The sequence below is a fragment of the Ostrea edulis genome, chromosome 4 (genome assembly GCF_947568905.1).
Source record: "Ostrea edulis chromosome 4, xbOstEdul1.1, whole genome shotgun sequence".
In the NCBI taxonomy this organism is placed as follows: Eukaryota; Metazoa; Mollusca; class Bivalvia; order Ostreida; family Ostreidae; genus Ostrea; species Ostrea edulis.
In genome coordinates, this window is record NC_079167.1 from 54,295,701 (window position 1) to 54,322,470 (window position 26,770).

General features: G+C 34.5%; 2 protein-coding genes across 9 annotated transcripts; one reads left to right on the forward strand and one right to left on the reverse strand.

The window, feature by feature from the left end:
- Positions 1–278: 278 nt before the first annotated feature.
- LOC125669290 (uncharacterized) lies at positions 279–11,714 on the reverse strand. 7 transcript variants are annotated; one of them, XM_056162974.1, is made up of 5 exons: positions 11,218–11,714; positions 10,519–10,570; positions 6,392–6,463; positions 3,843–4,028; positions 279–1,732 (listed from the first exon to the last, which is right to left on the reverse strand). In XM_056162974.1, exons 3-5 carry the CDS (start codon positions 6,437–6,439, stop codon positions 863–865), a joined length of 1,104 nt encoding a protein of 367 aa, XP_056018949.1. In that variant the 5' UTR covers positions 6,440–6,463; positions 10,519–10,570; positions 11,218–11,714; the 3' UTR covers positions 279–862. The 7 variants fall into 7 exon arrangements, with proteins under 7 accessions (XP_056018949.1, XP_056018948.1, XP_056018947.1 ...); XM_056162973.1 differs by having other exon boundaries at positions 10,501–10,570; positions 11,232–11,308; XM_056162972.1 differs by having other exon boundaries at positions 10,501–10,570; positions 11,218–11,304.
- Positions 2,545–26,482, forward strand: LOC125669294 (guided entry of tail-anchored proteins factor CAMLG-like). Of its 2 annotated transcripts, none has more exons than XM_056162976.1 (7): positions 2,545–2,796; positions 11,927–12,041; positions 16,558–16,621; positions 18,021–18,103; positions 21,714–22,057; positions 22,726–22,791; positions 25,842–26,482. In XM_056162976.1, exons 2-7 carry the CDS (start codon positions 11,927–11,929, stop codon positions 26,010–26,012), a joined length of 843 nt encoding a protein of 280 aa, XP_056018951.1. In that variant the 5' UTR covers positions 2,545–2,796; the 3' UTR covers positions 26,013–26,482. The 2 variants fall into 2 exon arrangements, with proteins under 2 accessions (XP_056018951.1, XP_048759719.1); XM_048903762.2 differs by lacking the exon at positions 2,545–2,796 and adding an exon at positions 11,689–11,710.
- Positions 26,483–26,770: the final 288 nt, after the last annotated feature.

The following is a 26,770-nucleotide window of genomic DNA, read 5'->3' on the forward strand; positions in this document are numbered from 1 at the left end:
TGATAACAAAGCTACATGATGCCAAGTATGAAATCATTGAAGCAAAATGTATGGCAAAGGAGTGTCTTAACATGCTCAGTATTACACACTCACAGGGGCCCGTGACTATATCTCCACACAATAAATCGCGAGGGGATATCAAGATAATTTCATATGTAGATTAGAATCTTATCTTTTAATCAGACTGCATCAGATGTAGAATACAATATATGCCTCTACAAATTTTCAAAGGAAAATTGAACTCATTTTGTACTTGATTGTATGACAGAAGACATCAATTCCTTGTTAAAGTCCTTTTATTTCAATTTCAGTTTGCAGATCTGCCATATCATACAATCTGTAACATGGATTTCCTGCACACTGTACGCATATATCATTTTTTATATTGCATTGAGTCAGACATTAATAAACTGATTGGTGGGGTAGACCACTACAACCACTATATCATTTTGAAGGTGAACATATAAAAATGACTCACATTTTTTTTAACAAAGCCTATAATATTTTCCTTCGATAGACTTAATCAGTTTAACATTGAAGTCTATAGAACTACATGTATAATAAATTCTGTGAATATCACAGAAAGGAAACCAATCATAAGATAATTTCTTGCTGCCCAAGGTCATTATTCATAAAGCAAAAAAAAGCGAAGGTCACCAAGTAGAATTTTTCATTAATGTCAGATATTGACAGATAACTATTGAAAAAAAAAAAGATAACTGCAATAGTTCACATGTTACAGCTAACAGTCAAGTATAGCTGGTTCATAATGATTGGTGGGCCCAATCTATATCTTAAAATCATATACAATCCTGTATCAAAAATGAAAAACTGACATAAAATCCATTTTACACAGAATCTCTTAATACAGCACTCTTTGTAATAGAAATGACATAACAAACACAGTTAACATTAGATAACTTTGGAGATGGTTTGTAGATGAAGCAGAAAAGTCACCTTCAAAACATTCACACACACAAGTTTTGCCAACACAAGAATGGCAGACACATGGTCTGGCGTACTTGTTTGGAAACTGGCTTTGAAAGTCTAAGAAATTCTTGTACACTTTGTATGCCACGTTAGAGCTGGACTCACTAGAGCCAGGTACAACAACTGGATCCACCTCTCCACTTTCTGGAGAACCTGGTCCCCATGTCATCAGTTCAGTGGGAACCAGTGGTGGGGTGGGCACACCAGGCTGATAGATGGGGTCTCCTTTACTCATCTGGTTAGTTATCAGAGAGAATCCGGGTTCTAAATCAGTATAGCCTATAGCAATATCAGAACATCCATAGAACTGTTCTTGATTACCACAGCCTATACACCCTCTGTTAGTTTTTGGATCCACTCCCCAGCTATTCCCCGTGTTATATCTCCACTGTAGAACACAGTTACGACACCTGACACTTTCAGGAAGTTGCAGTTTAAACTTGTACTTCCCAGCTATTGTCACTGGGTACCTTGTGCTTTTGGACTCAATGATGGTTAACAAGAAATCATCCAAACACTTTTGTGTAATTTTTTTCCTGGGATCATCATTTGGACAGAGTCTGAATTCCATGTAGCCTTTGTGAGGAGCCGTGAGTTCCACTGTAACAGGCATGATAGCACCAACAGTTGTGGAATAAACAATGATTCCATTTGCGTATTTTCCTCCTGGTTCGTTGTCCAGAGGTCCTTGAAATGGGTCCCCACACACCCCACATCTTCCACCATTCACTTCATATTGAATCTGTAATGAAGGAGTCCAAACATCTAATGACAGAGCATACAGACATCTTAACACTAATTATTATCTCAAATGTTAAAAATTAGTACATCCCAATGCATTTATAATTTTTCATGAAGTTTGAAAAAAAAACAAATAAGTAATTTATGTTATTCTTTGACAAAAGGTGTGCATGTTGCCTCATCTCATCCAGGTGTGTCATTAATGTGCACTATTAGTAACTCAAAGAGAGTATGCAAATCATTGAACAAAATTTTTTTAATTGTTATTTCATAAAATTAGGGTATTAAGGTATTCCATGTATAATGAAAGGATAATGAACAGTTTTGAAGGATTTAGATCAACATAAATGTTTATTGTTAAATAATGATGAAAGTGAAGCAGATGAAATTCACATGACTGGTAAATGATTAGAAGCTGACCTTTTTGCACTTAAGACTTTTTGGAAGAGTTGTCTGCCCTTTGTAAAATCAAGAAAAATCTAATTTTCTAAAAATGTGTGTGGTCAATGATTAATTTTATTTCATATTTTCACTAAGAGAAAGTGTTTGTAACTTTCTACCAAGAGATTTGTGTGAAAATATAATTTCTTTTTAAAATATTGTAATAAAACATGCTTTTCCCATATACTTCAATGTTAAATCCTAGGTGAAATAAATCAAGCAGTAAACAAAATTTTGAAAATTCCTACGGTGGATTATTTTTATTTGATGAACCCTTCAAAATGATACCATGATTACAAAAATTTCACCATCCATTTATTAGATATGAAATATGGTCATTACACATTGAATACCTTAATTGATTTTCCACTAAGTTGAATAAAATAATGATAAGGGGATTCCAAACTTGAAATATTTTGAGAAACTTTGAACTCGTTGTTTTGAAAACAGCTACATGAATCAAAAGAAAATTACTTTTTTTTATAAGAATACAATACTGTCACAACACTGACTTTCAAAATTGATTAATTTATCAGACTATAGTTGCTTGTGTGACAATAAAAGTGTGCAGTGATTTTGAGCGCCAGGGGCAGCACTCCACCACCAGATGACTTATGATATCAGGTGAGTGACATATGTCTTAATATAATTTACCGTATCTAACATTATACATCAAGAATTCATAAGGCTATCACTGAACATCTTACAAAATGACCTATTGACCTTGTAGTTCATCAAGTCCAGCTAGGAAGTGACAGCTATACCTCTGCATTACGTAATGCAGCTTTATTTCCAAATATGAATATAAAACAACAGACTACAAGTAAATTATTACAGCTACTTTTCATGCACACTTTCCATTGTGTGAGACACAACAAATTTTAATTTACCTTCCTGTAATGTCATAAAGCTCAACCCTCAACTTAAGTTATTCTTATTTTGTCAGATACAGTCCTTTGGTGATATATTTTTGTCCTATTACGATATTTATTTTCTCTGGACGCCCATGACCATATATTGACCTGCACTGCAATCCATATACATAGTGTACTGTAATAGTTAGGGCTATACAGACCATGGATATTGGCCTGGATAGCTCAGTGGTTTGAGCACCTCACTAGTAATGCAGGGTCCCAGGTTCAATTCCTGGTTCAGCCCAAAAAATTTCTCCTTTCCTATATATTACATTTGGTGCCACTGACCATCCCTGGACTTCAGGTAAAAGTCTCGTCAGGGGCAAAAGAATCTGGGTTGTGTGTCTTCGAGGGTGAAGACAAATTAAAGGAGGGAGGAATGTAGTAGTTAAGGCTATACAGATCATGGATATTGGCCTGGATAGCTCAGTGGTTAATCACCTAACTGGGATCCATGTTCAATTCCAGTTCCAGCCAAAAACGTCCTCCTTTTCTATATATATTACAGTACCATGCAACAGTATTCATTAAAAAAAACCTAAAACATGTTTGAATTTATTTAGCCAATGACCCTGCACTTATTCCATGTTTTCTGATCTATCAAAAATATTTCATATCAAAAGGAGACTACTGATGATGTAACCTGTATGCCCTAATGAAGACATTTTTAAAACCAATTCATACCAATATGGCACTCCAGACCATTAATCAATATCTTAACTGCTGTGTCAACGATTGTATATATAGGAATATTACCTGTACTCCTCCACAGTACAGTTGATTATCATTGTAGTTGGGGGGATTTCTATATCCATAGCGCCACATACTGGACCTGCTAGGGGGATCAATCAGACGACCATGTCCCTGTACCAGGCCAAACAAACAGAGGCTCAGAGAGATTGCCAGGAGGATTTCTATAGTCATGTCCATACTGCCTTTAATCTGAAACAAAATACATCAGGCTTATACAACTCTATGTTTTCACAAATATAACGTTGGATTTAATGTAACTGATACTCAATTTATTAGAGTGCTTACCATGTACGACTTACATTACTTAAAGCTGATGACCAAGATGACCAGTATATCAAAACAGTGCAGTGATATCATTTCCTACATTAAGATTATTAGGTTCATTATACTACTTTGTCATCCATTTCAGGAAGTTTGTGGGGGAAATAACTTATCAGTTACTTAAACTTACTTCTTGACACAAGTACATTTTTATGAATCTCAATATGAATTATAAGCATAGTTGCTGACTCACCAAACTGGTGGGTGTCATGTGCCCTCCTCCCCCAATTTCACCATTATCTCATTGTTTTCAAGTAATCATCCCTTCAGAAATTGAGATTTCCTTATATATACCTTTACAAAATTCTACATCACACACTAATCCACTTTTAGATTTCTAGAGGTAACTTGGTATATAGTATGACTAATTGTTTTACTCGGTGGGTGGTTAGATACTTTCAAAGTTAAGTTAGTTCACCTTTATTTTAATCTATATTTGGTCATAAAGATTCATGTACACCACGGAATACACACCTGATAATTAATGGTTTCTAAAAATATACTCTACCATTAAAGGTATATTTTCACCAAAAGGCATCTTAGGATAATGGTAAATATGTCAATCCCCACCCCCCATCCCCCTTTGATCCACCACAAATTATTACTGAACTCAAATCACCAAAACTTTGCATACACCAGTGTGAAGTTTGTATCATCAAAGATGTTGAGATCTGATGATTGAGTTTGATAAAAACTTAAACCTCAAGAGACAGATATATATACTGATAAACATGAAAATACAAACAGATAGAGGTTATTACGAGATTCCACACCCCTAAGTAATGTGGTAATTAAACATTCAGCACGAAAAAACAATAATAAACATTCAGTCTCTTCTTACATGTATGATGTATTCTCAACAATGTATATTCTTTTAATAAAATTTGGAAAGAATAAAAAAACCAACAGGAACGATGCCCCCATCCTGGTGAGTGAATCATTGAGGTGACGATCGTTTACTGCATGTAAGATAACTAATCACCACAAACAAAAAGCTAATTGTCATTGGTGAAAAGAAATTAAAAAAACGGAAATAAAAATATAAACAGCACTCATGCATCATCGTCATTATAATTATATTGCTTAAAACCACAAAAAGTTCAATGTGTTCGAAACTGACGATTTCACCTGCCCAAGAGACCTACAGACGTACAATGTAAAATATACACACTCCTCATAAGGGAAGATATGTAAATTCTCTTCCGAAAAAGAAAATAATAATCAGCTATGGCTAGCAATATCATAAAATTACATATAGAAAACAACGCCCCTTCTCATTATCAGTAATTCCCATATAAGCTATTTCTGACACACTAATGGACACTATATAATAATGAATTAATTTATTACAGAACTACACATACTAGAATAAATTAAAACAATCTACTCTACTTGTTATCATTACAGATTATATAAGCACTTTATAAGACATACAATTATATAAATAGATTAACTCACTCAATCTTTTTTAAGTCTTTGATCCTCTATCTTGTATATTTCTAAATATACATGTGTCTGTTCTCCACAAGAAAATCACTAAGAAACTTCTCAATATCGGGCATCTCTAAATCCGAATCCATGCATACATTTTCAAGCCATGAGAATTACAGAGTACAGAGCTCCGCTAGTTTTTGACAGATCTGTTGAACTAAAATTACACAGTCGTCAATCTTAGACTACTTAGAATTCATTCTACACAATCACACTGCTGAGAAATGATGTAATCCCTGTCCTGTTACATAGCATTGTGTGGACAACTTGGGCAGACATTCTGACGATACCAACAACTTATTTTACAACAGGATTGTTATGGCCGAAAAAGTGTACACTCAACGGTATAAAAAATCCCCCCACTCTATCAATAGGAGTGTCTTAGTGCCTGCTAATTAGCAATGAATATTAATCTGCAATAATGTGTGGGAAGTGTTCTTTCCATCTGTGATGCGTACTAGCACCTGGGGTCATCTTGTTTACTGGTGATATTCATGGGTTACTTATTATACATATATACATATTTATTAGAAGTTGTAAATAACACTTCAAAAACAGATTCTAATTTTCAACTTATAACCATCTAAAAGATTATCAAAAAAAAAAAAAAAAACACCCCAAAATACCACCAGTGATTAACCCCACTTAGATCAACAGCCATACCATATTTTGAAAGAAATAACATCATTTTTTTAAAATGACAAATAACATTTACAGTGGACAACAAATTATATAAATACCTGTAACCGCTGTGTATCGTGTGTTGTAATCTTCAACTCATATTGCATCCCTGATCAAGTACTTCCTCAATTCTGAAGGAAGAAAACAGTCATGTGCATATACATTTGAAATAACCAATAAAAGACTTCTTTAAATCCATATTCTTACATTTTTCTATGACATGTTCACATTTCCATGCTTGTCATACTTTTTTTTTTCACTTTATCTTCAATCAATGACAGAGTGTACAAGCACATCAAGAGTGCATTATGCAGGGTTTTTTCATCTGAAATGCATGTCCATATCGGTACATGCCTTTAGTAGTTTTGCCATTTAGGCCATGGTCATAACAGACAACAAGCATTTTTGCTTAAACAATCCATCACTTCTTGTCAAAGCATATACATTTTAATGGCCAAGACGGATAATTACTCATCATAGCCAGTATGATTGATAAATATTTAGATTTTTTGTAGCATAAGTATAGTTAAAGGGGCATTAGCTGTGAAAGTGATGGCAACCATTTTTTTTCTCAAAATCTCTCGATGGCATAGGAATATATGACTGGAAAATTTTTAATTTTTTTTTTTTACAAAAACAAGAAAAACCTAATAAAACCACATTAGATAACCGCTTTTAGTGTAAAGAAAAATATAAGGAATAATCATTAATTGTCTTGCAAGACAATACATAATTATTTAATCACCAAAATACCAGTGTTTTGAGGTTAAAAAGTGTATTTACATTCACTAAATCTTTTCTCTTATATTTCTTTTGAAATTAACATTGCTTTCATCTGCGACAATGAATGTATGTTTGTTGCAAACTAGTTCGATCTGGTTTTTTAATACCACCTGTCTGCGTAATCATTTAAACAATAATATGTTTCCTAATTGTTGTTTCATCAGGTGATGAAAATAGCTAGCATTGCAGGAAATGCAATGATTGTTACCTTCATTACCTGATGAAACAACAAAGAAAGACATTTTATTGTTTATATTTATATTTTTATGTATTATTTAAAAATATAAACTAGAATTAAGATCTAAAATATCATATGGTTGACCCATTTATTATGTTAAATGGAACAGCCAATGCACCCTTTGACCTTGATGACACTCCCTATTTGGTAATGATTTTGCAGACAGGTGTACTAGAAAACCGGATCGAACTAGTTTGCAACAAATATGTATTTTTTGCATGATGAAAGAAATGTCAACTTCAAAAGAAATATAAGAGAAAAGATTCAGTGAATGTAAATATTACCAAATATGGAGCATCATCAAAGTCAAAGGGTGCATTGACTGTTCTGTTTAATGTAACGAATGGGTCAACCATATGATATTTTAGCACTTAAATCTAGTTTATATTTTACAACAATGCATAAGAATATAAACAATAAAATGTCTTTCTTTGTAGTTTCATCGTGTGATGAAAGTAGCAAAAATGACATATTGCAAAAAAAATTACATAACCCGCAAATTTTTTTTGCAATGCTAGCTACCTTCATCACCTGATGAAACAACAAAGAAAGCATTTTATTGTTTAATTGAAATAATAAAATACTGGTGTTATTACTGAAATATATAATATTATAGAGCAATTTTCATTGAATTCAATATTTGGTGACAATTACTAATACAGATAACGCCCTTTTAAAGGCCAGCAATTCTACGAGATACTTGCATGTACCGAATCTTTTGTCTGAGTAATAAATTTATGTTGTTTCAATGTATTTTAATTCTCTATAACAGCAATGACCTTACAAATTTACATAAAAACCTATATGTTAATTTCTAAATTACAACATATTAATGAAAAGAAATAAATATCTTGGTTTTTGTATTATGAGGGATAGGAAAAGAAGGAAAGCATATCTGCATATTTTCTGCATGATCAGCTGATAATACAGATTACTCCATGTTTCCGTCATTTTTTATCTCCCATATATAACAAAATCCTAGACATTTATTCATTAAATGATGACTAGTCATGTGGGCTAGCTAACAAAGTACTATCAAATAAGGGTTTTGCAGAGTGGGGCATCCCCTCACACTGTGTAACATAGCATTCCTGTGACTATTATTAGATCACAAGGAATTTCCATTCTGGTGACATCATATTTAACTTTGAAGACCATTTGGAACTAAGATGTTTGTGGAAAATCAATATAAACTAGCATGTGCATTTAAATACAAGATACATAAATTAACAATTCACGCAAGACTGAATCCATTCCAGCAACCTCGATCCTTCTTGAAAACAAAAAATCTTGAAAGTATGATGAAAATATATAAGAAATGTAACTATAAAAATCTTTCATAAAAATATTTCAGAATTCTCCTTTTAACAATCTTGACTTCATATCTAACCTTGAAAACCAATGTACAGAACTATACTACAGATCTTAATTCCTACAAAGTACCATTCATAGGAATTTGACGACAAGACTCAGTACCGAAATTGGTATATAATGTAATATGCCTGTCACAAGCATGTATGCAGGATGTTTTTCTTCAGGAGTTTGTTTTATATGACATTGATTACCGATAGCAAACATGACAAAAGTGCCACGAGTTGTGTTATTATCCTTCAGAATATTACAGTCAATTTCATTGGTTGAGGGCTGGTCATGTGAAGGGAGACAATTTGTGATGTCTCCCTCATGTGCAGGGTGACAACTGTGTTGTCTCCTTTCAGAAGATAAATTTTAATGGCACAAGTGAGATAGCACTATTAAAAATTAATTAAAAATATGTGGGATCGTTAATCAATAAATTTTAATTGTGACTTCATTGTCAACATTAATGGTCAAAATGACAAATAAGAAGAAAAATATTCCCATTCTTTTGCAATTTTGCATTTCACTTGATGTTTACGTTCTTGTTTTGAAATACGTTACGAAATGTTTACCTTGATGTCATGTTTTTGCGTCATTCTACTGTGACGTCATAATCAATTTCAAGATTTTGCTCCTTTAACTCTCTCAAACTTCAGTGTTTTGCTTTCTTTAACACATACATCTAATAAATGTATGGCATTGAGTGTAAAACAATTAACTATTGCATGTAGTAGAGGGCAACATTGATTTAATTCACCTCTCGAAAACCATTGAAAATTTATTGGGAATTTTCTGCAGAAAAAGTTGCTACGAATTTGTTGATGTTTTAAATTAAAAAAATTTGTGTGGTACAAGTCAATAACTATTTGATAAAAAAAAAATTCTGTTTTAATGTTCAGATTCTTCAGGATAATAAAATATTATGGACTGTTTAGCAGGGAGACATTACAAATTATCAGGTCCGAGAGGGTTATCACCTGAGGGTGCATAGGTTATCACCTGAGGGCACCTATGCACCCTCAGGTGATAACCCTATTAAGATCTGATAATTTGTGATGTCTCCCTGCTAAACAGTCCATAATTGTATATTAGTATTCAGTACTTATAGCACCATCAAGCTGTGACATAATGTCTTTTGCATTGTATGAGTAAAAGGCCCTAGCTAGCTTAGAAACTATGACATTTACTGTATGTAGATAAACAAACCAAGAGCTCTATCTGTATGTAAAATATTTTCCCAAAATTGACTACGTTCAATAACCTATAATTTTTTCAAACATCAAGAAAATCAGAAAATTGAGAAGAATAAAAATCTTTGCAATAAGCACATCTTCAACTTCAAGTCATTTACAAAGGCCTTAGCTTGAAAACTGTAAGAGGAATTAAATGGACAAACCATATGTACTCACATTGTAATGTTTCCTTTAAAACTGAAAAAGTTCAACAAACTGTTATTTTCTCAAATGTTCAATTATACCCGTATACAAACAGTCTGTAAAATAGGAAAGCCCTAGTTTTAAATACTACTAGAGAAGGTAGACAGACAAACTATGTATTCTTTATGTAATACTTCCAAAACCAGAGACCTACAGGCCTAGACGGTAACCTTGATTACCATAGCCTATACATAGACCTATCAGGGAGTCTCAGCATTTAAGCCTCATTCTGGAGTCTTTTGTGCACAGCTTTATGATCTTTCTAAATATGTATACATTCAATTACAATAGAAGGAAAGTTGAAGTTTGAATCTTAATCATTGCCCCCCCCCACCCCCACCCCCTTCCCCACATGAATTATACATTGTACCTGTAATTTTGGTAGACAGCGCAGTATCCTCAATTCATCTTTCATTAAACATCTGAAGAACAAATGAAGATTTTTTTTTAAGCATGACCATTTTAGCTTCCCTCTCCCCCTGAAATCAGTAACTGCAACATGCTTACAGTTTATTGGTAGAAACCTACAATGCTCAGTAAATTAAAGTAGATTTTCTAAAGTAGGACTTATATTCACTATATAGATGATTTATTGCCATTCAAGGCCAAGTTAGAAATTAGCCCAGTGGTTCTGGAGAAGTCGAAAAATGTGAAGGTTACAGACAGACAGACAGATGACGGACAATGGGTGATCAGAAAAGCTCACTTGAGCTTTCAGCTCAGTGAGCTAAAATCCCTGGCCATACCACAGGGTTTTGATACATTGATAGTATACACTATATATACCAGTTTGCTCAGATTGTGTCAAAACCTTGTGGGCCATACATCATTTATAGTCTTCAACATTTTATATTTTTAAAACATGAGTTACATATATATATTTATATAACAGTGCACAGGGGCATCTTATCCGCTCTGTTCTCTATCACACATATATAAATATAATGTATTTATATGTGTGATAGAGAACAGAGCGGATAAGATGCTCCTGTGAACAGTGTATAAGTCCATTGGCTTTGGTTATGCACAGTGCACAATTCGAGTTCTGGGTCAGATATATAAGTTCTACCTAACCAGACCTACAATCCTGCTAGTTCTGGTATTTAATGCGCAGCACCTGCACCTGCACCTCAATCGGAACTCCTCGAATGTCTCGAGCACTCGACATCTATGTCGAGTGCGCGAGACATTCAAGGAGTTCCGATTGACCTGCACCTTTCCGACCCACAGGGGCTCGGTTGTCAGATATTGAAGTTTTGTATTATTTGTTCCCGAATAATAAATTGAAGTTTTGCATGATTTGTGTCCGAATAATAAATTATATAAATAAAATCCACCACCAAAATCCGCTTTTTTAGAGGTTTTAAAAAAGGTGTACATGGTACACCTTTTTTAAAACCTCTAAAAAAGCGGATTTTGGTGGTGGATTTTATTTATATAATTTATTATTCGGACACAAATCATGCAAAACTTCAATTTATTATTCGGGAACAAATAATACAAAACTTCAATATCTGACAACCGAGCTCCTGTGTTCCGACCATAGCCATCCTTCTGATGCGGTCTGTTTACTTTCTATTTGAACTTTCAGTTTACGTTCGACCTACATATGGAATACAGTTTCGCACTAATACCATATTAGGAATATTGTGCTCGTTAAATGATATTTAAGTGGGTCTAATTGAGTGCAAATGAAACAAAATGATAGATCCTGAAAAAATGGATATCATTCTTGTTTATTGAATTTACTTCTAAAATACGAAAACATATCGTTAAAGATGGCGGATTCTGTAGCAAAGGCAAGGAGCGAAGCTAGAAGAAAGAGGATTCTTGAAAATGCGGATAAGAGGATAAATCGACTTTACAGTCGACAAAGAGGAGAAGATGAAAACAGTAATTATACATCTAAATTCACGTAGAATATATATTAAAACTCAATAGTCAGACTGTCAATTAATCTCGGCGAGTAATCTCGTCGACGCTGGATACATCATACACGATACAGGCTAGGCGTCAGTCCAGATATTCAGCCTCGACGAATCTCGCTGAGATTACCTGTCAATATGATTGCAAAAATTGGGCGATATTGTATGTTTCCTTGAATCTGTAAGGAAACTCCACTCTTGTAAGTCTCATTATGAGAAAACAACAATAACCAGAATAATAATTAGATAATTAGGGGGTATTGAATAGGTTCAAACTATGACCCCATGGGCCAGGGTGGGGCCACAGCAGGGGTTTCGATAGCTGCAGAACTGTAGCTCTCTGAAAAAATATTTTGACATAACAGAGAGCTACAGAGCCACCCCTTATAAAAACCTTCGATTTATGGCGCACAAAAAGCTGCGCACAGTTGAGGCCTTATATCGTTGTATTCTTGAGTTACTGTCTCATAAATTTAATATCAAAAAATTCTTAACATATTTTCCTACTATACTTGTGTCTAAACATACCTTCAAATATTCATTAAAGCCCCACACGACCTGAAAACTCCCAGCTTCAAATGATTTCGTTTGTTGACGTAGCCATGTTAGGTAGCCGGGTCAGTTCGTACCCTGTTGTTTTTGGTATATATTCATAAAATTCGTTATATGTTATGTATTCGCTCTTCATTTATTATCAATACCAATAATTTATAGAAATTAAAAAATAAAGTTTTTCTAAAGGTAAAATAAGCTCTTGATTCATGAAAATGCTACTAAAGTCCTTAACACTCGTGTGACAGGGATGGAGACCGGACCAGACTAATGAAAGCCGCATTGTCGTGAGTTTAGCTATTTGAATAATTATTATTTAAAGGCACTGGGATGATATATGATTTAAAATATTTAGCTAAAATATTTGTGGGGATATTAGTTCACATCTAGACGTTATTGTGCAAGTATGGAAATTAATCAGGATTCGAATTGACCGGCTACCTAACATGGCTACGTCAACAAACGAAATCATTTGAAGCTGGGAGTTTTCAGGTCGTGTGGGGCTTTAATGAATATTTGAAGGTATGTTTAGACACAAGTATAGTAGGAAAATATGTTAAGAATTTTTTGATATTAAATTTATGAGACAGTAACTCAAGAATACAACGATATAAGGCCTCAACCGTGCGCAGCTTTTTGTGCGCCGTAAATCGAAGGTTTTTATAAGGGGTGGCTCTGTAGCTCTCTGTTACGTCAAAATATTTTTTCAGAGAGCTACAGTTCTGCAGCTAGGGTTTCGATTAATACATATAAAATGTAGTAAAACTCTCAGATAATCTTCTCAAGAACCAGAAACGTACTGTTTATCAAAGTAGTATGTAAAGAATGCATTGTAGTTTATGCATTCTTTGGTCAGTTGACACCATCATCCCTTTGGCTTGGATGGGGCCACTGAAGAGGTAGGATTATAATGTACAAGAATTCAGGTATGGGGGTAGTCGTTTTTGAGTAATCGTAATCGATTGTCACTTGCAGTAATTTGTAATAGATATTTTTGATTACTCATTAATTGTAATGTAATAGATTGCAGCTTGTTTGTGTTAGCCATAGCTCTTTTCAATCTTCCACCTGTTCATGCCTGGGTGAATACACAATAAATACACATATCAAAGTGAGCAATGGTACGATGGAGCTTTAAACAATGAAATGATTTATCAAGCCCAGCATATATGATGAATGGTATACAATAATAAAAAATTAACAAGGCCAATTCGCATATTCCCAAAATCATTTATGATGTCCAGATTAAGGAGGAAGCTTTACTATATAGCAAAATATCTTGGGGGTGAGGGTATCGGGTATGCATGGCCGAAATAAGGCCCCATTCCCAATGCTAAAAAGCAGGTATTTTCCCCAATTTTTGCTTTGAAATGCCCAAATTATGAAAACAAATCAAGCAGGGTAGCCAAATCGTTCATAAATCTTCTTCACAGGCCCACAGATTACATTTTTGCTTCCAAATTCTGAAGTAAACCTATTTTTTTGGCCTATATACATTGTAAATAGGTGGATGCCTTCCTGTCAAGCAGTTATGCGAAGGGGAGATGTGAAAAAAGTTTTCCCCCCGAAATTCCTGAACTAACAAAGTTATTTAAAAAGAAAATACTATGTAAACTGTGGATCCATCATTTGTGTAATAACAATTTGAGGTTTAAGACATTTACATGTATGAAGAAACGAGTACCATCTACCTGGTCTGCGACTCGACTGAACGTCTTCTTTTCTTAAGTTCTTCTTGTGAAAGAACGGGCTCAAATCTATACGGCTCCAAACTTAACTGTTCGTGACTTGTCATGATTACAGTGCTGCTGATGAAATAAACCGGAACCGATGATGTGAAGTATTAAATTAAACTTCAATGGCCACTCTCTTAGGGGCGGGTAATTTGAAATATAAGATAGATTAATATTGATTTAATTGTTAAGCAAGGATTTTTGTTGTTAAAGACTGTCATTCACGATATCAGTAAGTAATACTTTATTCATAAAGGCAGCAATGTGGTTAGGGTTGCCTTTCCCTTTAAAAAATCCCTGATGGCTGAATGTTTGCATTATCATTATCAAACATGATTGGATGATTAGCTCTTAAAAAAATCACAGGTTATTGCCAAATTAGATTGCAGCATGTGTACTAGAAATTTTTACACATGTATGTCAGATTTCATTATTAAAATACAGAAAAGCACAGGGGCTTCACACCCTGGACACTATCAGGACTTGGTCCTAAACCAATTAAGGGCATAAAGGTCAAACTTTGATATGTAAGGTTATTGAAATGAAAATATCAATGTACTATGATATTTTTAATTTTGAATCTTTTAATAGATATTATTTAATAAAGATTTTAATCTTTCAGTATAACGTTAACCAACCATTTGATATTCTTTAACGTTGAAGGAAATTCTACTCTTATTTGTCTCTGCTAGCCTTAGTTTTTTTTAGCTCACCTGAACCGAAGGTTCAAGTGAGCTATTCTGATCACATTGTGTCCGGTGTCCGTAAACTTTTCACATTTTCGACTTCTTCTCCAGAATCACTGGGCCAATTTCAACCTAACTTGGCCAAAAGCATCCTTGGGTGAAGGGCTTTCAAGTTTGTTCAAATGAAGGGCCATGTCCCTTTCAAAGGGGAGATAATCACAAAAATGCAAAAATAGGGTGAGGTCATTTAAAAATCTTCTTCTCAAGAACCACTGGGCCAGAAGAGCTGAAATTTACCTGAAAGCTTCCTGACATATTGCAGATTCAAGTTTGTTCAAATCATGGCCCCCGGTGGTAGGATGGGGCCACAAGGGGCGATCAAAGTTTTACATACAAATATATAGGGAAAAACTTTAAAAATCTTCTTCTCAAGAACCACTAAGCCAGAAAAGCTGAGATTTACATGAAAGCTTCCTGACATAATGCAGATTCAAGTTTGTTCAAATCATGGGCCCCTGGGGATAAGATGGGGCCCCAAGGGGTGGATCAAAGTTTTACACACAAATATATAGGGAAAAACTTTAAAAATCTTCTTCTCAACAACCACTAAGCCAGAAAAGCTGAGATTTACATGAAAGCTTCCTGACATAATGCAGATTCAAGTTTGTTCAAATCATGGACCCCTGGGGTTGGATGGGGCCACAATAGGGGATCAAAGTTTTACATACAAATATATAGGAAAAATCTTTTTCTCAATAACCACTGAGTCAGAAAAGCTGATATTTACAAGAAAACTTTCTGACATAGTGCAGATTCAAGTTTGTTCAAATCATGGCCCCCGGGGGGTAGGATGGGGCCACAAGTGGGGGGTGGGGGTCAAAGTTTTACATACAAATATAGGAAAAAGCTTTAAAAATTTTCTTCTCAAGAACCATTGGGCCAAAGAAGTTGACATTTACATGAAAGCTTTCTGACATAGTGTAGATTCAAGTTTGCAAAGGGTAGTCTGGGTCATAATAGGGACTAAGGTTTTATATGCAAATATATATGGAAAGTCTTCAGATATGGGCCAAGGTGACTCAGGTTAGCGATGTGGCCCATGGGCCTCTTGTTACAAGACCCTTTGCCAAGTATATTTTACACTACTGGTACTATACAGTTATTGGTAATAGAAAATGAGTTCCTTATCAAAAATGCATTATGAATTACACAATAATCTAATAATTCAGATGAAATGTACTTATTATATATAATTTTACATGTTTATATGATGAAAACAATAATATACAATGTAAAACAAGTTATTGATGTTAACATGATTTTTAAGATGATAATATGCCACAGCAAGCACCTTTGAGTATATGTACTGTGCAGGTTTCTATTGCACTGAGCTCAAAATTTCAAACTAGATTTGTCATCCTTCAATATGGTCTACACTATTTTCATGGAAGTGATATTGATATGCATGTATATGTATTTATTAATAATATATAACGGCAAACTTATTATACAGGTGAAGAGAATGTCGAAGGCAGATCAGAAGAAACTGCTGAGAGCCCACAGTGGCAGTGTGACAAGTAAGTTATTTAAATAATACAACACTCACCGTAATAACTGAAGAACTTCTGCACAATACACAGCAAGGTCTCTGATTGGTGGACTTTTCTGAACACGGAGAAATGTGAACGGACAGTCCTTCTCAGATCACAATAACGCAGAGTAGGTGTATAAATGAGACTAATCACGGATTATTATTTATGTTGTTGGACTTTCATAATAATAGAAAAGGATAATCGAATATATGAAATGGATTTTTGTTAAAATTTATATACGATCTTATGCAGGGAATTTCTCCAATTTAGGGGTTTTCTACAATATTGAAGGGAAATTTTTACATCTGAAAGAAGAAATACTCATTTTTTTTGTCAAAAGGAGAAAATGTGCCATTTACCAGTAGTAAAAAGAATCTTAATGATTATTGAAATGGTGTAGTTTGGAGTATACCTACATGTAGGTGTTAGTCATAGTCACTTCACTTGGCCTTCATTCCAGCAAATACACAAGAAATGAAACAAAATTTGATCACTTTAACTTGTTATGAGGGCAGTCAGTCTTTGCTAATGTCATCGGACTGTCATTTGTTCCAGTTTTGGTGGAGTTTGTATCTCCCACCAAATTTCGGATCTGTTGTTTAATGCGAAAATAACTTCTTCGGCTATTAAGTTTTAAAGTACAGATTGCTTTTTGTTTTTGTTTAGTCTTCATTGTAAAACTTTGAAGTGTATTAAAGTAATACAAGTTTGAAGGGTATATTCAGTTTATGAAAATTATATTTATGTAGCTATAGGCAGTGAAGGTACAGATTTTTATGAAATATGGCCGTTTTGGTTTATAGAGTAGGGCAAAAATTACTCGTACTAGAGGAATCTTCTAGGGTCTTTACAAAATTCAACAGTTGTCAAAATAATTTACAATGCAAGTATTCTAGACATTTTGTGTATTAAAGTCACCCAGTCACAGTTTTTGGCTTATTATATATGGCCAATACATGTATTCTAAACATGAATCTCATCTACTGTATTTATGAACAAGGGGACCCAGGTGAATATGCCATTATAGTCCATAATCCTTTATCTTCAAAGTAGAACTACATGTATATCATTTTATTGATAGGTAGGTGAGCTCATATGGTTTTTTTGAAACAAAGTGGGTTCATGTATCTCGTGTTAGATCCTACTAATGTTATATATTGATGTGTTGAAAATACCAATGTTATTGACGTCTCAACTGATACGTATCAATAAACCACAAATACACTGTACATGTCAGACATGTTCATCCAGTGTGCCCTGCTTATTGCATTCGCAAAGCAAAATGAAAGTAGAGAGATGCAGTACATGTACAGTGCTGTGTATAGTGTATCTTATTTTGTTAAATGTATCTCTATGTATGTGATATACGTATCATCTCTTACAGGTGTGGCAACATAAATTTTGGAAACAGAAAGATGTGTTTATTATGCAGAGGAAAACATCTGACAGACGAAGAGGAAACACCAGGTATATTTTACTGAGTCAGTACTACACTTGTCAGAACCCACAGGTTTTCTCTCCGTGATGAATGCTGTGTAATGGAGAGAAAACCTGTGAGTTCTGATGATGCAGTACTACATACACAGCTCATACAAACAATATGTGTTACATCAGTATACTCTATACACAGCTCATACAAACAATCTGTGTTACATCAGTATACTCTATACACAGCTCATACAAACAATCTGTGTTACATCAGTATACTCTATACACAGCTCATACAAACAATCTGTGTTACATCAGTATACTCTATACACAGCTCATACAAACAATCTGTGTTACATCAGTATACTCTATACACAGCTCATACAAACAATCTGTGTTACATCAGTATACTCTATACACAGCTCATACAAACAATCTGTGTTACATCAGTGTTCTCTATACACAGCTCATACAAACAATCTGTGTTACATCAGTATACTCTATACACAGCTCATACAAACAATCTGTGTTACATCAGTATACTCTATACACAGCTCATACAAACAATCTGTGTTACATCAGTGTTCTCTATACACAGCTCATACAAGCAATCTGTGTTACATCAATGTACTCTATACACAGCTCATACAAACAATCTGTGTTACATCAATGTATTCTATACACAGCTCATACAAACAATCTGTGTTACATCAGTATACTCTATACACAGCTCATACAAACAATCTGTTACATCAGTGTTCTCTATACACAGCCCATACAAACAATCTGTGTTACATCAGTATACTCTATACACAGCTCATACAAACAATCTGTGTTACATCAATGTACTCTATACACAACTCATACAAACAATCTGTGTTACATCAGTAAACTCTATACACAACTCATACAAACAATCTGTTACATCAGTATACTCTATACACAGCTCATACAAACAATCTGTGTTACATCAGTATACTCTATACACAGCTCATACAAACAATCTGTGTTACATCAGTAAACTCTATACACAGCTCATACAAACAATCTGTGTTACATCAGTATACTCTATACACAGCTCATACAAACAATCTGTGTTACATCAATGTGTTCTATACACAGCTCATACAAACAATCTGTGTTACATCAGTATACTCTATACACAGCTCATACAAACAATCTGTGTTACATCAGTATACTCTATACACAGCTCATACAAACAATCTGTGTTACATCAGTATACTCTATACACAGCTCATACAAACAATCTGTGTTACATCAGTATACTCTATACACAGCTCATACAAACAATCTGTGTTACATCAGTATACTCTATACACAGCTCATACAAACAATCTGTGTTACATCAGTATACTCTATACACAGCTCATACAAACAATCTGTGTTACATCAGTGTTCTCTATACACAGCTCATACAAACAATCTGTGTTACATCAGTATACTCTATACACAGCTCATACAAACAATCTGTGTTACATCAGTATACTCTATACACAGCTCATACAAACAATCTGTGTTACATCAGTATACTCTATACACAGCTCATACAAACAATCTGTGTTACATCAGTATACTCTATACACAGCTCATACAAACAATCTGTGTTACATCAGTATACTCTATACACAGCTCATACAAACAATCTGTGTTACATCAGTATACTCTATACACAGCTCATACAAACAATCTGTGTTACATCAGTATACTCTATACACAGCTCATACAAACAATCTGTGTTACATCAGTATACTCTATACACAGCTCATACAAACAATCTGTGTTACATCAGTGTTCTCTATACACAGCTCATACAAACAATCTGTGTTACATCAGTATACTCTATACACAGCTCATACAAACAATCTGTGTTACATCAGTATACTCTATACACAGCTCATACAAACAATCTGTGTTACATCAGTGTTCTCTATACACAGCTCATACAAGCAATCTGTGTTACATCAATGTACTCTATACACAGCTCATACAAACAATCTGTGTTACATCAATGTATTCTATACACAGCTCATACAAACAATCTGTGTTACATCAGTATACTCTATACACAGCTCATACAAACAATCTGTTACATCAGTGTTCTCTATACACAGCCCATACAAACAATCTGTGTTACATCAGTATACTCTATACACAGCTCATACAAACAATCTGTGTTACATCAATGTACTCTATACACAACTCATACAAACAATCTGTGTTACATCAGTAAACTCTATACACAACTCATACAAACAATCTGTTACATCAGTATACTCTATACACAGCTCATACAAACAATCTGTGTTACATCAGTATACTCTATACACAGCTCATACAAACAATCTGTGTTACATCAGTAAACTCTATACACAGCTCATACAAACAATCTGTGTTACATCAGTATACTCTATACACAGCTCATACAAACAATCTGTGTTACATCAATGTGTTCTATACACAGCTCATACAAACAATCTGTGTTACATCAGTATACTCTATACACAGCTCATACAAACAATCTGTGTTACATCAGTATACTCTATACACAGCTCATACAAACAATCTGTGTTACATCAGTATACTCTATACACAGCTCATACAAACAATCTGTGTTACATCAGTATACTCTATACACAGCTCATACAAACAATATGTGTTACATCAGTATACTCTATACACAGCTCATACAAACAATCTGTGTTACATCAGTATACTCTATACACAGCCCATACAAACAATCTGTGTTACATCAGTATACTCTATACACAGCTCATACAATCAATCTGTGTTACATCAGTATACTCTATACACAGCTCATACAAACAATCTGTTACATCAGTGTTCTCTATACACAGCTCATACAAACAATCTGTGTTACATCAGTATACTCTATACACAGCTCATACAAACAATCTGGGTTACATCAGTATACTCTATACACAGCTCATACAAACAATCTGGGTTACATCAGTATACTCTATACACAGCTCATACAAACAATCTGTGTTACATCAGTATACTCTATACACAGCTCATACAAACAATCTGTTACATCAGTATACTCTATACACAGCTCATACAAACAATCTGTGTTACATCAGTATACTCTATACACAGCTCATACAAACAATCTGTATGATAAGTATGTCAGCTCATCTGATCTTTTAAGAACACCAAGTAAATACATATATTTAATGAAAGGTCATATTTGTATTGCATGTAGCAACAATATTCATACATCAAAACTCGGAGACATTTAAGAAATAAATTTCATTTTTGAATATACTTGAGGGTATGAACTGCGATGTTTCATGCTGGCATCTTTGATGAAGCGTGTTAACCCTTCATGAAAGGTATGCTGGCTTGAAGCGTTGCTCTTCATACCTTCATGTATTTTCAAAAATGAAATTTATTTTTTACGTTTACATTCTTCTTTCATTTCTGTTGGAAATTCCAGCTGTCAAAAGATACCGGTGTGCTGCATCAAAATGCAAGCTAGCTGGAGAACTTGGATATGTTACTCATACAGATTGGTCTTTTTGAAATTTTGGCTGTTGACAATACCATTTGTATTGAAATCAACTGACAGTAATCATTCTTTAAAACATTCTTATATATTTATTTAAAGAGAAAACAGAGAGTCAAGTTGAAGTTATCGAAATTCAGAAGAAAACAGATGAAACTGACGAGAAATCAGATGAAGAAAATTCAAAAGAAATGCCAAAATCTAGTCCTCATCAAAATGAACTCAGACAACGAAGGACTCAGAACACAGTAAAGTTACAAAGAGGCGATGTTCCGCAAGAAAGCAGCAGTGTGCCACCACCACAGTGTACAGTTCAACAACCGGTTCAAAAATCTACATACTCCCAAAGTCAGCTCTTTGAAATTTATCGCATACTAGGCTGTATGTTAATAGCCTTTGTCAGTCGTATGGTTTTAAAATCTGGATATGGTTTATTTTATTTTGAGGTGAGTTTATGACATATATGAAAGGCACTTGTTCAGTTTAAATCCTCCTATCAAACAGTGATTTGAATTATCCCCCTTTACAAAGTCAGCAAAAGGTCAATCTGTGAATAGCCAAGTTTTCCTTCTTTACCCTACCAAATGTAAAAGATATAGCTTATTATTAAAGTTTTCATACAAGTTTATGAGTTGTCCCACCCTGGGGTATTATCTCTAGTTGATTGCAATTAAAGAAAAATTAAACAAATGCCAAAGTACAGATCAGAAAATTACAAAGGAGGCCAAATTAGGGGGAAAAGATTTTTTCACTGCAAGATCATACCTAATGGACAACATGCAATGAAGTGTTGATATGTGTATTTCACAGTGCAACTCCAGGGATATATCTGGAAAATGTGCAAGTTGGGCCGATAGCCTAAAAAGCAGGACCAAATGTTATGGGACATCGATATGGGGGCTAACTTAATTAGGCCCCAAGTTGGTCCAGGGTTATGCCCCGTTTGGGGGGGGGGGGGGGGGGGGGTAATCCCCCAAAGTATATTATGAACTGAGAACAAGTCAAATTTCAAACATATTTGATATCCATGACTTTCTGAATTACTGAAAAAACTCTTTTTGAACTATTTTACACGTGTAAACTTAACTTAATAATGTGTAATTTTGTTTTTCAGTCAGTATTTTTACCATTTACTGCATTTCAAACAGGCCTACACCTATTCAAAAATAATTTTCTAAAGGTAAGGTTTCTTGTTACTTTTCATTTTGATTTTACTTAAGATGTTTCACAATAAATCCATCACCGGTAACCCATGGTTGATCTATCAATAGCAAGACTGACGTAAGAGAGCAGGAACGACCGTGGACTACCGACGATGCAAGAAATCATGACATACATTCTCATGTACTGACTTTTTTTCTGATAAACTATGCAATTTAGGAAATCTATTGTCAGATCTTACAAATTAGGTCTTCTGGGTCACTCAAGTGACCTATTTCTTTCTGTGGCATTGTATTGTCCATTGTGAAACGTAAATTTCAGAATATCTTTGGCTCATGTGAGCTTTCCTGATTAAAAGTTTTCACATCTTTTTCTGAATTTCTTCTGTTTATAAATATTTATCTACAGGTGACTCTTGGTAACTTGAAATTCAAGGAACCTTAATAAAACTTCAAGAGATCAAAGGTCGAGTCAATTCCAGAAATTAAAGGTCTAACCGTTGGGGTTCAGACTTTCTAGTATTACCAGATTGCATATTTACAACACCCTGGAATTGTTTTGACCTGTTGCCTTTCATATTTTTAATTGAGTTGATTTTAACAACACAGAACTCTATCTTGCATAAATAGAAAGATTTTTGAAAATATGTATTTATTTGTTCTTTTTATTCATGCTTTTAGAATTAGATGTACATGTACATATTTACAAGACAAATTTTTCATAAATATGGAAGTTTCACAGGCACTAACTCCAAGGAGCACAATCGTTACAATTGCCAGTCACTTTACACAAACACAAATTCTTATAAATAACGACATTTCATGGGCATGTCTCTGAATTATTTTCTTAAAAATTACTGTCTCATTGTCCAATCCAAACAAATAGCAAATTTCATTTATAGTCAGATTATATTTAATAGTTTAATGAACCTGGAGGCTTCTACTAATACGATGATGAAGTTTGTGGGCCGTGGGTTCCAGCCCCATATATAGCTCATAAACTGCATTACAATTTCACTCCTGAACATCTTACAAACATAGTCATCACCACTGCAAACAACTATTCTATGTCCTTCCACTGTTCTTTCTGTCTGAACCATAACTTTGTAATGGAAAGACTTTAAAGGATCATATTACCATAATTATGATGGTTACTTAAAAGTCCTGGCAATGCATCATGATGCTGAATCAGGGTCATGTGGCAAGGGTCAAGGTCTCTTACTTTTTTTTAATAGAAAAAAATTGTTTTGGTCACAACTTTGTAAGGGAGAGATATTAGAATATGTTGCTTATCATTAGACAATGTGCTATGACCCTGCACTACTAGATCAAGTTCACTTGTATAAAAAATTGGGATATTTCACCGAGTTAAAGGTTGCTTATGGTCATACAGTGTTTCCTGACCCTGAACTAAAGAAATAAGGTCAAGGTCACAGGTATTAAAATATTTGGATTTTTTTTTTAAAGCATTGGCTTTATGATGGGCAGATGTTAGAAGACTTGAAACAAAGGTTATTTATGATCAGACAGTGTGCTATATGTATAACCCTAAATCAAGGTTATTTGTTTATCATTGAAAACACCTCTTACTATGTTTGAAGTATTTGTCCCTGGCCATAACTCTTTAACTGAAAGAGATTAGAGGTTCATATTTGACACAAATGACAATGTTCTGAGTTTTGATTTAAAAAAAACAAACTACTGAGGACATTTAGTTTTCAAGAATTTCAAAGATGAAAGATACTTTTTTGTACCATTAACATATAACACATCTACTTTGAGCTCTCTTAGACTCCGATAACCTTTAAGGCTTAAGGGCCATTTGTCACAAGATCATGGTCCTTTTCAATCAATATTTGCCTTCCTCCCAAAAATATATAATCCTAATTCCATGGCTTTATACTGATGTCACTTGGTGCATTACACATATAGAAATGCGTTACTGATAATGATTTTAGTTATACCCCCCGCAACAAGTTGTGGGGGGGGTATACTGGAATCGGGTTGTCCGTCTGTAGACGCAATGGTTTCCGGACTCTAAAGCATTATCCTTTCCACCTACCGTCACCATATCATATATATGGACTACCCATGGGATGAAGATGTTCCCTATTGATTTTGGGTTCAAAAGGTCAAAGGTCAAGCGCACTGGACATCGAAGTAGCAATATGGTTTCCGGGCTCTAAAGCGTTATCCTTTCCACCTACAGTCACCATATCATACATATGGACTACCCATGGGATGATGTTCCCTATTGATTTTGGGGTCCAAAGGTCAAGCGCACTGGACATCAAAGTAGCAATATGGTTTCCGGGCTCTAAAGCGTTATCCTTTCCACCTACAGTCACCATATCATACATAGGGACTACCCATGGGATGAAGATGTTCCCTATTGATTTTGGGGTCAAAAGGTCAAAGGTCATGCGCACTGGACATCGAAGTAGCAATATGGTTTCTAGGCTCTAAAGCGTTATCCTTTCCACCTACAGTCACCATATCATACATATGGACTACCCATGGGATGAAAATATTCCCTATCGATTTTGGGGTCAAAATGTCAAAGGTCACGTGCACTGGACATCAAAGTAGTAATATGGTTTCCGGGCTCTGAAGCGTTATCCTTTCCACCTACAGTCACCATATCATACATATGGACTACCCATGGGATAAAGATGTTCCCTATCGATTTTGGGGTCCAAAGGTCAAGCGCACTGGACATCGAAGTAGCAATATGGTTCGGTTTGTCATGCCATTTGTTTTTTACACTCAGAAAAGAGGTAGTTTATATCTATTACCAACACCCTTTGGGAGATTGGGGTAAGCGGGGGGGGGGGGGGGGGGGGGGGGGGTATTCTTAGTGAGCATTGCTCACAGTACCTCTTGTTAGCCTATGTCTTTGTCTAATGATATCTTGTGAGTAAGTTGTGTGAAGAATACTTTATAATTTTCTGTGGTATGGGTATGATTAATAGTTATGTCACTGCTTATCTACACAAATTTTTCTCACAGTACTTTTTCAAAATAGACACTTCAACTATTTATTGAATGTTGATTTACTCTTTACTTGCAGGATGTGCATATATACCAAAGACACAATATGATGTCCACTGCCTTAATGCTGTGTGGTATTTCACCCAACCTTATTGGCACATACAACAAAATCATGGGATATGTCAAATCTGTGACTGAAGACCTCTTTTTCTTCATTTTTGTGTTTTTTGCAGTTGGATTTTGTATATGAGTTTTGACAAAGTACACTGTGTTTACCGATTCTTTTCCAAATTCGTTGAAAAATTTCAAAGCTTATTTTATTGTGTTGCCTGCTGAACACCACAACACTTAGGGACTACTTTATTCATCACCTGTCTGTCCATTCATTAGTCCGTCCAATTTGTTACACTAGGATTTTGTAACTGTAAGAGATAGGACTTTGATATCTGAGCGTTTCTTCTGTAAGAATCATTTAAAATACCACGATTAATAATGCTGTCGCAGGCGACACATGTCTTGGAACACTATAGTTTACTAACTTTCTATTAACAAATGAATTTATCAGATTTGCCATAATCAGACTTTTCTCTGTACCTTTGTATTGTTTTTTTTCCCCAAAAATTATTAAACTGGGGATTTTATAAAAGTTCTTAAACTTAAATACATGTTACAGGTTCTGTTAAAAGTTTGCCTTCAGAATAAATCCTGTATAAAAGTTTTGACTCTTGTTTCAGTTATTGAATGTCCATCTACATGATATTTCAAGGGAGTAATGTTTGATGTAATTTTTATTCCTGGACTATAGAATAAACACAATAATCAGTTTTCTAGCTCATCTGAGCTGTAAACTCAAGTGAGCTTTAATTTATGATCATCTTTTATCTGTCTGCCCGTAAACTGTTCACATTTTCATCTTCTCCAGAACCATTGAGCCAATTTGAATCAAACTTGGCACAAATCATCATTCTCTCTTCAAAGGGGAGATGATCAAGAAAAAGTAAAATAGGG

Bases quoted from the DNA above. Each gene is read 5' to 3' on its own strand.
- LOC125669294 (XM_056162976.1), top strand. From the start codon at position 11,927: ATGGCGGATTCTGTAGCAAAGGCAAGGAGCGAAGCTAGAAGAAAGAGG. The intron at 16,622-18,020 runs GTAAGTTATTTA...CATCTCTTACAG, and splicing joins CCACAGTGGCAGTGTGACAA to GTGTGGCAACATAAATTTTG. The intron at 22,058-22,725 runs GTGAGTTTATGA...TTTGTTTTTCAG, and splicing joins ATGGTTTATTTTATTTTGAG to TCAGTATTTTTACCATTTAC.
- LOC125669290 (XM_056162974.1), bottom strand. From the start codon at position 6,439: ATGCAATATGAGTTGAAGATTACAACACACGATACACAGCGGTTACAG. The intron at 4,029-6,391 runs GTATTTATATAA...ATTTTGTTTCAG, and splicing joins ACGATACACAGCGGTTACAG to ATTAAAGGCAGTATGGACAT. The intron at 1,733-3,842 runs GTAATATTCCTA...CCTTCATTACAG, and splicing joins TGTACTGTGGAGGAGTACAG to ATTCAATATGAAGTGAATGG.